At 32.3% G+C, this 11,588-nt stretch overlaps 1 protein-coding gene across 1 annotated transcript; it reads right to left on the minus strand.

Annotated features, from left to right (window-relative positions):
• Window positions 1-5,880: 5,880 nt before the first annotated feature.
• Window positions 5,881-8,738, minus strand: LOC145807340 (uncharacterized). Its single transcript, XM_082905328.1, has 3 exons — window positions 8,439-8,738; window positions 7,827-8,060; window positions 5,881-5,898 (listed from the first exon to the last, which is right to left on the minus strand). The coding sequence occupies exons 1-3, from the start codon at window positions 8,736-8,738 to the stop codon at window positions 5,881-5,883; spliced, it is 552 nt and encodes a 183-aa protein (XP_082761454.1).
• Window positions 8,739-11,588: the final 2,850 nt, after the last annotated feature.

Genomic DNA, 11,588 nt, shown 5'->3' on the forward strand with positions numbered 1-11,588 from the left:
TATTTTTTCATAAATATTTTAAAGTGCATCGCATCTAATTTTTTTTTTTTAAAATGACTAAAATATGAAAGAGTTACAAAAGACAAAATAAAAAAAGGAAATAAAAAAAACTCAAAATTATTTTTTAAAAATAAAACCAAACATACTCATTTCTGTGAACAAAATTCTGTGGCCACAATATTGTTTGATGTATGTGACTTTTCAATTGGTACTACTTGTGCAATACAATTGTGGAACAATTTGATCATACCCAAAAAAAAAAAAAAAATAGTTGATAAGTCATCCAAAAATTGTCAATACTAAATTTTAGTTGAAAAAGATAACAGTAAAAAAAACTTACCAGCTAATGAAAATATTTATTATTATTATTATTATTATTTTTGGTATTTGACGGGGCATAGGCCCAAAAACAAAAACTACTGGATTACTCTACGCACGGAGCCGACTCCGCGCAGGTCACTAGCTAACAAAGCACATTATATAAGAATAGTACAAAAACTTTTTTTGTTTTGTTGCATTTATGTTCTTATTTATGTCTTTTTGCCAAAAACACTACACACTTATGAAGCATGGACACATGTACGGGTACCAGTATTAATATTGATACAATATAGATACGTTAATACGGTAAAATCTAAAAAAAGTAAGGTATAAATATGATTTAGTACGCTTGTAAAAAATATTTATTTTTAATTTAGAGTAATATAAAAATTAATTAAATGATTTAATTTATTAAAATCTAACCTATAATTAACATTTAATATCAAAAATAAATTTATAAATCAAAATTAAATGTCAATATATTAAATAAATTATAAATCATAGTTTAATTTTAAAATCATACTTAAATATGTATAAAAAAAAAGGGTAGTGAAATGAGTTTTATCTCTGTAGTAGAAGAAAAAAATATTGTTTCAAGATACATATTTCGTATACTTAGTACGTATGTAAAAGTACTATACAAAAGACTATATATCGATAAATATCCGATACAAATATGATATATTTTTCAAAGTACCCATACTTCGTAGCTGCACAGGAAAAATATCACGCTCTCTGTGAGTAATGCTTCCGGTTGGGGGTGGGTCTCCAGAAAAACACAAACATAAAAGCACTGGGTATGACCTGCTCTGGGATGGAGAAACACAACCAATGCCCACAGAAAATGCCAAAAAAACTGCGCAGACAAAGAGCACTACGCTTTCTTTGTTTGCAGATAGAGTAAGGAAAGAAATGCAAGGGATTACTTAGGTTGGACTTGAGAGAGAGAGAGACTAAATGCCAAAGTAGTGAAAGCACTGCAATGCCGGATGGCAACTTCGAAAGTTGCTGTTATATTTTTTTTATTGTTTTCTTTCTTTCTTTTGACACCTTAATTAGCAGAACAAAAATGTTTGGGACCTCTAATTAGAGGTGCCACTAGTGATGCCACTGTCAGTGTTGTGTTGTGTTGTGTCTGTGTTTTTTTTTTTTTTTCCTTTTTCACCTCATTAGAGGTGTGTTTAGAGTCTCTAAATTAGAAGTCTCTAGCATCACTGGGTGTGGTGTGTGATAGAGACAAATGGATAAGGGTTTGTGTCGTCGAATGTACAATGCATGCTCAACACAAAATGCCAAAGAATACCCTTCCTTTTTTTTTTTTTTTTGGTAGTGTCTGTAAAACAGAAATAAAAAATAGTCCCAATTAATTAACCTTGGTGATCAATTGTTATTTGAATTTTTTTTTTGGAATAGTATAATTATGCATTTTAAACTAAAAACATATTCAATAATTTATTAAATGTTGGTGACCAATTAACCTTGGTGACTAACTGTTATTTGAATTATTTTTTTGGAGGGGAGGGGGGGCGCAGGAATAAAATGTTAGGGTATTTTGAAAAAAAAATTCAAATTAATGATAAAATCTATAGATTTTAATTATTAATAAGGATATCAATTTTTTTGTGTTAGTAATTAATTTTTGAAAGTACAACTTATTTGTATTTTTTCTCTTTTTTTTTGGGATAATATAATTAAGCATTTTGAATTAAGAGCATATACAATAATTCCCAGACGTAAAACATTTTTTTTAATTGTTTTTAAGTCATGTAAAAACCATCATTGAATACAAATAATTATGTTTTGTGGTAATTTTCATTTTCATTCTCATTCCCAATTGACATTTCAATACTTAATTAATCCCCCCCCCTCCCCTATCAAATAGATACTTCAATTTGAATTTTGGCACACAAAACAACTAGCACTGGCTTCATGACTCGAACATCTCAAAATGACGTCGTTTTGGGGATAAAACGACATCATTTTGATACATTCAAGCTATTCGGGCCACACAAATTCGGGTCACCAAGCATTTTTCATTAGGTTTAGTCATTGGCCAGGTCTGCTGATGATAAAATTATTTACCTCTCCTGACCTTAGCAATGTTTTTCTAATTTTTGATTATTTTATTTTATTATTATTATTATTATTTTTTAGTTGGGGTCAATTTGTCCCCTAATAGAATTCTAAATAAACCAATAAAATATACTGGAATCTCATGACATATGAGGCCATTTGGGATATTCAAATTGGTTTTACTGAAATGGGGAGGCTTTTCTTTAGTCCACAATAGGTTAGAGCTTATTGTTAGGTCCATGGAGTCCATTATGGGATTCGTTTCGATAATTTAAACTGTTTAATATGTAGAATTCGTCGAGTACTTCATATTTACCATTGATAAAAATGATAAATATGATTTAAAAAAAATTATTAATAAAAATGTGTTTGATCAAGGGGATACCGATATCCAATCAACGTGATATTTTGTAGGCATGAAGTACACGATGAGATCTACATATTAAACGGCTCAGATTATCAAAACATGACCTGTGCTGAGCCCCACGAGCCCAATAATATGTTCCAATCCACTATGTGGACTACAGAGAACTCTCTCATTTGAAATAATGCTCCTATAATACCTCAAAACAATGTCCACTGAGTGCATTTGGGTAGCAAGTTGAGTTAGAACTAAAATAGTCAATAAGTCAAAATATCCAAACATATCACTCTTTTTTATTTTTTATACATTTTTTTTGTAAAAAGTAAATAAATCAATTAAAAGATAAGGGGCAACAAGCTACTGAGCGGATGTTGCTAGGCATGATGAGTTGATAATTTCTTCAACTCCAAGTTCCTTGGCGAAGTTGATTTTGCTCGGCAAGATGAGTTGATGATTTGTTCAACTGCAAGTTCCTCATCGAAGCTGATTTTGCTCGGCAAGAAGAGTTGATGATATGTTCAACTCCAAGACTCCTTGCCGAGATGATTTTGCTTAGCAAGATGAGTTGATGATTTGTTCAACTACAAGTTCCTTACTGAAGCTGATTTTGCTCGGCAAAAAGAGTTGATGATGTGTTCAACTCCAAGGTTCCTTGCCGAGATGATTTTGCTCGACAAGATGAGTTGATGATTTGTTTAATTCCAAGTTCCTTGTCGAAGTTGATTTTGCTCAGCAAGAAGAGTTGATGATATGATCAACTCCAAGTTCCTTGCCCAAGCTAATTTTGCTCGGCAAGATGAGTTGATGATATGTTCAACTTGAAATTCCTTGCCGAAGCTGATTTTGCTCGGCAAGAAGAGTCGATTTGTTCAACTGCAAATTCCTTGCAGAAGCTGATTTAGCTTTGCAAGAAGAGTTGATTTGTTCAATTCCAAGTTCCTTACCGAAGTTGATTTTGCTCTGCAAGAAGAGTTGATTACTTGTTCAACTCCAAGGTTCTTACCGAGTTGGTTTTTGCTCAGCAAGTGGGTGGTATAATTAAGGACCATGCTGCTCGGCCTAAATTGAAGCATGCATAACTTGGAATTAAAGATGGAAGAAAGTTCATACGATTTCCATTGATGAAAAGTTAAGTACAAAATGTGGGGCATCAAGCTCGGTCACATGTGGAAAAACAAAACAAAAGAAAAAGCAAGAATAAAACAAGTCAAGCTAGAGGTAAAAGATCATCTGCCACGCCCCGAAATAAATGCCATAAATCAACTCCTAACAACATATACACTGTGTATGAGAGGGTTCAAGAACGTCGTTGGAAAATTCGAAGATTCTTCGAAGATTCTTGAAGAAAAATTTGAATTCTCTAGAAAATGGTGAGGCTTAGATTCTTCAATAGTCACAACTAAGAACACGAAAGCAAAAAGATGATGGAGATAAGAGATTGGGTGAAGAAGAAGGCAAAGTAGCTAGAAAGAGAATAATGGCAAGGCTCTCCCATTTTCACTCTCAAGGTAGAAAATTGAGTAGGGAAATTAGTTCTTTCCCAAGAGTTATCTCTCCAAAATCCATCCCTTGTAAAGCTATGGGTGGGTGCTATTTATAGACACCTCATGATGTAGGATGGAGCCCATGTGCAAGGCACATGGGAAATATTCTCTCTAACCACCTTGTCCGAGGAGGTGACCTCTCTGAGGATGAGGAAAACCCCGAAGAGGAGATCAACCTCTTGGTAAACCTTTCTTTTTAGCCACACCTAACCAATGATCCCAATCATCCCAAAGGGCCAGGGGTAGTCCCAGAGGACGCCCTGCCGCAAATATTGCCGAGTCTCAGGGACCCCCTAGATCGTGCCACCTTGACCCGGGTATAGGCTAGTTTAACCGAAGAGTGAATTTATCTCCACTCACCGTCCTCGGGATCGGGTCTTTTGTTTGGACTCCATTATGCCGATGGTTCTGGTACGTAGATCCCGGAAAGCTCCGAGTCTACAAGCGTTTTGGGACTCATTAATGGAGCGGCTTCTAGATTGCGTCTGAATCCGTTCGAAGCCAAGTGCTTCAGATCTCTAGGTTCGTGGATTCAAACCCTTTTGAGTCCGAGCCCAAGTAAGTCTCTAGGTTCATGGATTCGAACTGTTTCGAGGCTTAGAGCGATTCGGCCCGTTTGATGGCAATAAATTCGGACCCACCAATCTTGGACTTGCGATAAGTTCGGGCCCACCAACCTTGGACTATTGGGCCTAATTAATTTAGTGGGCTCAAATTAGCTCCTCTTATACACTGTAACGCCTCAACCCTTCACATGTCATCGATATTGTCTGCTTTGGGCCACACCTGCACAGATTTGTTCTCCCAGTGAGATCCTTAGCAGAACTCCTTGTCACGCCCCAAAATTTAGACAATTAAATATTAAATTAGGACTAAACCCCAATTAATATTCCATCATTCAAATCCTATGGGTGAAACAAAATCTAACTGTTCTCGTCTCTATTAGGTTTAAGTAAATTCCAACGCTAAAAAAATAAAAATAAAAAAATACAAAGGATAAAAAAAATTAACAAACGCCAACCAAACCATCCACCATAATTTCATAACTATCCAATACCTCCAACAATAAAGTAACAATAAATAGTCAAAACAACTTAAATAATGTAAAGTTACAAACTATGCCAAATTATCAAAATACTAAGGTCATAAAAAAAATAAATAAATACACAAACTAAAATCAACCATAAGCTCAAGAAAACGAAAGAAGTCCAAACGACATGTCCAACAACTATAGTTATTTCTCATCACCACCGTAGACCGAACTAATCCCGCAAAGGAAGTTCGGTTGCGCTCAAACAGAACGCACCTAAGATGCCAAGAGACTAATGGGTCAGTATACAAGTATACTAGTATGAGTACAAATATTTGACACCCACGTGTTCATCAGACACAAACAAAAGTACATTTAATTCTTGTTACGGGACAAGACAAGTAGTTCTACCTGCACTGAGACGAAGGGGTAGTTTCCCGAGATACGGTGGCATTTAGTTTCTTACCCGTACACAACTAAATATAAATTGAGTATAAAATAAACAAAATAAACATAAAAATATGGTGGGTCAGCCTTGCATAGAAAAATTAGTGAGACCTACCATTCTGCAAAAAAAATAAAAATAAAGGTAGTATAATTTAATCATAAGTGAATTGTTGAAGAAGTATATTGTTTCATGCTTAGATAATTCTAATTGACCAAAACTCAAACAACAAAAGTTCTACAGAATCAAATTTTATAAAAGGCATTGCGAATGAATTTAGCAGAAACTGAACAGGTTGAGAGAAAAACTGGACAGAAGAACCTAGACAGAATTCAATCAAAAAATCTGAAGCTGAAAACAAAAAGAAACTGCCTTAAGTTTATTTTTTTTGGAAAAGTTCAAAACACAAAAAGTGCTCAGAATAATGTTTTACTTCAGTTTATGAAAAACCAATAAAAATGAACTCGTTTCGTGGATTAAAACAGCATCTAAAATCTGCATTTCTAAAATGAACAAAAATTGTTGTAACTAAGATAATTCGATTACAAGTTCTAATCAATATTTTTAGTAAAAAGTTAAAACACAAAAGTTGTCTAGAATTACGTATATATGTCTTTGTCCAAATTTTGTAATTTATCAAGGTCGTTTACTATTTTTCGAGATGTATAAATTAAAGCAATTCAAACTATACTAATAAATTCATATTTAATTCTTTGTACCTTAACTCCACCACTTCGGCCCGGCCTACACATATATCCTGTGTGCCTCCCGTATACCTAACACCGCTCTGAAGCCAAACTTGCACGGGGATATCGTCCCAAGTTTGACCCACACTCTTCGGATGATTAACATATACATACACGCGTAAATCAAAACACTCGTCTAATCTTGAGAACGAGGCAATAATATATATATATATATATACACAATCCCTCATTTACTCATGACAACAAACATAACAATGCCAATCCTAAGACATTCAAATAAATCTCATAATCCTCACGTTTTTATTTTTTTATACACTATTTCTCACCAACACTCAAATAAAACAAGAATCCATGGAGTCATGGTGGAGTATGCAGAATTTATTTAGGGGTTCCTAATTTATTTTAATTTCATATAACCATGAGTGTGATTATAACCATAAAATAAATACATATAAAAACCCTAAACCTGGCATACACAGCTAATCAAAATAATTAAAATCAATCTATCATCTTCATGTAAATACAATATCAAACGAACATCAAATAAATAAATAATAAGAACAAAATAAACATAAATTAAGGAAAGTGAGTTTTGCACTTATAATTATTTTTTGAAGATCAAAGAAATATTTGGAGAATTAATGAAGCCACCAAAACAAAACCCTAACCCTTTCTTCCTTTTTCTCCACCCTCTCTCTCCTTGCCATCTCCTATCTCTCTCTCTCTCTCTCTCTCTCTCTCTCTCTCTCTCTCTCTCTCTCAGCTGTCGCCAGCTTTTTTTTTCTTTTCTTTGTTTTCTTATTATCTTAGTGAGCCTCTAAACCTAATAACTATTATATAATATTATACTATACAAATTCAACACAAATACAACTTATATAATATGCTATATAAAATCAATATATATAACACCTTTTTGTATATTATATATATATATTCGGATTAAGTATATATAATTAAATACCACATTAAACTAATTAAATATACATTAAATTAACTAAACAACACATTAAATTCTCATGTAATCACACAATTAATAAAGCCAAAAATAAAATAAAGTAATAATAAATAAATAATGACTTTCGAAAAATTAGGGTCGCTACAATATACACATCTCAAAAGAATCTCGTCCCAAGAATCGATAGGAGAGAGTACTAAACAAAAAGCTCTGGGTGCATATGCCGAACTTTCTCTTATCTCCGAAACGCATGATACCCTTTATCGGCGAGACCTTCAAAAATACAAAATCTCCAACATTCAACTCAACTCCCTTACGTTTTCTATCAGCGTAACTTTTCTGACGACTCTGTGCAGTGTTAATACATTCCCGAATAATGTTTACCTTCTCTGTGGTCTCTCTCACCAACTCTGGCCCTAGCAACGGCACATCTCTTACCTCCATCCAACAAGCAGGTGATCGGTATGGCCTTCTATACAAAGCCTCAAAAGGTGCCATCCTGATACTTGAGTAATAGCTATAATTATAAGCTAACTCCACCAATGGCAAGTGCTCTTCCCAACTGCCACCAAGATCGAGGACATAAGCTCTTAACATATCCTCCAAGATTTGATTTACCTACTCAGTTTGCCCATATGTCTAAGGATGATAAGCCTTGCTCAAGTCTGACCTAGCACCAAAAGCATGTTGAAAACTCTCCCAAAATTCTGCCACAAACAACGGATCACGATCTGAAACTATAGAAACTGGCGCGCTGTGAAGTTGCACCACCTCCCAAATATACCGCCTAGCTAATTTATCCGCAGTTCGGTGAACACTGATAGGAATAAAATGAGTAGACTTGGTGAGTTGATCCACTATCACCCAAATAGATTCATTGCCTCGTTTAGATCGCGACAATCCATTCACAAAATCCATAGAGATGTACTCCCATTTCCAAGTAGGGATCTCGAGAGGCTGCAAAATTCCAGATGGTTGTTAGTGTTCCGCCTTAACCTGTTGACACATATAGCATCGAGAAACATACTCTCCTACGTCCTTCTTCATATCTTCCCACCAAAACGTTCTCTTCAGGTTATGATACATCGTAGTCCCACCAGGGTGAATGGTATATCGGGACCTATGGGCATCATCCATAATCTCTTTCCTCAATTCAATAATATTAAGTACACACAACCTGTTCCTGAATCGTAATCCCCCATCTGAGTCTATAGACCAAATAGTAGGACAATCATCGATCAAATCTACTACAAGGTCATCGAGCTTGCTGATAAGGAACCCATCTAAATACTGCATCTGACGAACTTTACCTAGTAACGTCGTTGCACGGTCAAACTATTGGTTGAACATCATGCATCGAAATTAATAAAACCATTGTGGGAAGGTGAGAATAGCCACAAAGTGTATGGAATCCATTAATAAAACCATCAATCTGCGCTATAAAGGAATGATTTACCCAGTAAAAGTTTGTGAAGAATAGGTGGTCTACAAACAATGCAGTTGCTATAATTTGTAGAGTAATGGTGATAATCATAGCTCCGATGGAGACACCATTAATCATAGCTCCTCTTATGGAGACATCTCCTATGGAGACACCACTTAGCAACAGCAACAGGCCGAAGCAGAGTGGGTGTGTTCCTCTCTTTCTTCTTTTTCTTCTTCTTCTTTATTTTTTTATTTTTATTTTCTTTTGGCTCGTGTTGGTTCCTCTCTCCAACTCTTGCTTTGTGCTTTTGCACTCCCCTCGTTTATTGATATAATCTCATATAAAATATATGTTTTTGTCATCAATAAAGTTTCTCCGTTTTTTTGTTGATAATAAAAGAATGAATGTACAAAACAAATCAAAAAAGAAAAAAAAAAGGTGTACAAAAGAAATTAAATGCGTGTAATTAAATCAAAATAATTTAAAGATTCCTAATTTTTATCACAAATTTTAAAGATTTGAGAGTAGTTATATATGGTATGAGTAATATCGTAATATAGTAAGAAGCAAGTTTTAATTTTTTTTAAAGAAATAAAAATATGTGGGAGAAAATTAGGTTGGAAATATATGAAATATTTTTTTTATCTTTTCTTTTGAAAACTATAAATTATGAACTTATTAATATTTTGAAAACTATTACTTTAATGGATTAGCCAATACTACTTTTTAAATTTATTTTTTAATTCAATAAATCTACAAATTTATTATGAGATTTTTGAGCTCCCACAATGCTCCTTACGAAAAATTCCCTTTTGCTTATATAATATATAGAAGATAGATAGATAATTATATAAAGGGAAAACTACAATGCAGTGTACAGAAAAAAAAATAATTATAGAAATATTGAAAAACTTATAAATTTAGTTATTAATATTGATAAAAAAAAATTCATAGATCTATAACTATTTTTATTTTTCTTATATATATATATATATATATTTTTCAACCATCACAACTTTTTTTTTTTTTTAATCAACTAATAGAAATGCAAGCAAAACTTAGCTTTTAATATTAAAAAAATTATATTACTACAATTGTATTAATTATTAATTTTTTTAAAACCATAAAATTGTACCCTATAGCATTTATAAAAACTTATATATTAAAAATTAAACATACAATTTTCTTTAAACTATTTACCTTGTTTGGTTCCAATTTTCTAAATTTAATTTTTTTAAAATTGAATTTTTTAAAAATTGAATTTTTTATTTTTTGTATTTTGTTATTTTCAGTGAATTTGCTTTTAAATATTTTAAGCAAATTTTTTTTATTTTTAGATACACCTAACCTAGATATACCTAAAAAGTAAAATATTTTAAAAAATCAATAAATATATAAAAATATGAAAGTGTACTGAATTTTTATATTTTTGGTATTTAGTGTATTTTTTTTTTAAAAATTTTCAAAAATATTATATTTTTTAATTGTATTTATATTAAATGTATGTAAAAAGTAAAACATTTGCTTAAAATATTAAAAAAATTCAATAAAATTTTTAAAAAAAATTAAAAAAACTTAATTTTAAAAAAACTAAAATTTGAAAATTAAAACCAAATAAGGTAATTAGTTCCTGAAAAATTTTTTCCATCAAATTTATGACAATTACATTACAAAAGTAAAATAAATGTGCGACCGGGGCATAAAAACAATCGAAAATGGGTTATGTTCCCGTAAAGCCACAATGCACAATGCACCATGCACAATGAGTGATCACCAATAGCAAGATGGAATTTGGATTGGAGCTTGACAAATCCCTTTAGAATTATTTGATGAACGAGTACAGTTAAGAACTACCTAAAAGGTGTTCGTTAATATACTACAAGAATTTTTATTTTTGGCCATTAAATTTTTAGTCGTCAAAAGTTAAGTTTTAATCGCCGAAGAGCTTTAGCGACTAAATTTTTTAGTCGCAAAATTAATAGCCGAAGAGTGGTCGGGAAAACTAATTGGCAACTAAAATTATTTATTTGGCGACTAAATATTTTGTCGTCAAAAGGTTGGACATTAAATTAAATTAGACCCTTTTCGGCGACCAAACTTTTAGTCGCCTAAAGTCCCATCTTTTTAGCTACTAAAATTTTAGGCGGCAAAGAGTTCTTTTTTAGCTACTAAAAATTTAGTCGTCGAAAGTTCCCATTTTTGGCTACTAAATGTTTAGTCTGCAAAGAGTTCCTCTTTTGGTTACTAAATATTTGGTCGCCTAAAGTTCTACATTTTTGGCTACTAAAATTTTAGTCGGCATAAATGTGTTTATAATTTAGTTTTTTGTTTTTAGCTATGAAATATTTTAGTTGTCAAATGTTTGATTTTCTTTTGGCTACTAAAGTTTTAGTCGCCAAATGTCTATTTTTTTTTTTGGCTACTAAACTTTTAGTCGCTAAATGTCTTTTTTTTTTTGCTACAAAACTTTTAGTCACCAAATGTTTTTTCCTAATTTCTTTTTAGCTACTAATTGTTTAGTCGCCAAAAACATGATACTATGTTTTATCGCGAAATTATAATTTCTCCACAACCTGTCTATATACAATGCAACCTATAATACGTATAAAAACAAAATGATACATACTATCAATCATTCAACAATCTGCATCCATATACCAAAAATAAATAACATTAAATATCAAAATCCATAAAAATCAACTATTGTCCAAACTAAAATA

The sequence above is a fragment of the Camellia sinensis genome, chromosome 14 (genome assembly GCF_055761805.1).
Source record: "Camellia sinensis isolate YWXY chromosome 14, ASM5576180v1, whole genome shotgun sequence".
In the NCBI taxonomy this organism is placed as follows: Eukaryota; Viridiplantae; Streptophyta; class Magnoliopsida; order Ericales; family Theaceae; genus Camellia; species Camellia sinensis.

Excerpts from the sequence above, each read along its gene's own strand:
- LOC145807340 (XM_082905328.1), bottom strand. The coding sequence starts at position 8,738 with ATGCAGTATTTAGATGGGTTCCTTATCAGCAAGCTCGATGACCTTGTA. Across the intron at positions 8,061-8,438 it reads GATGCTATATGTGTCAACAG|GTAAATCAAATCTTGGAGGA; the intron begins GTTAAGGCGGAA and ends CAAACTGAGTAG.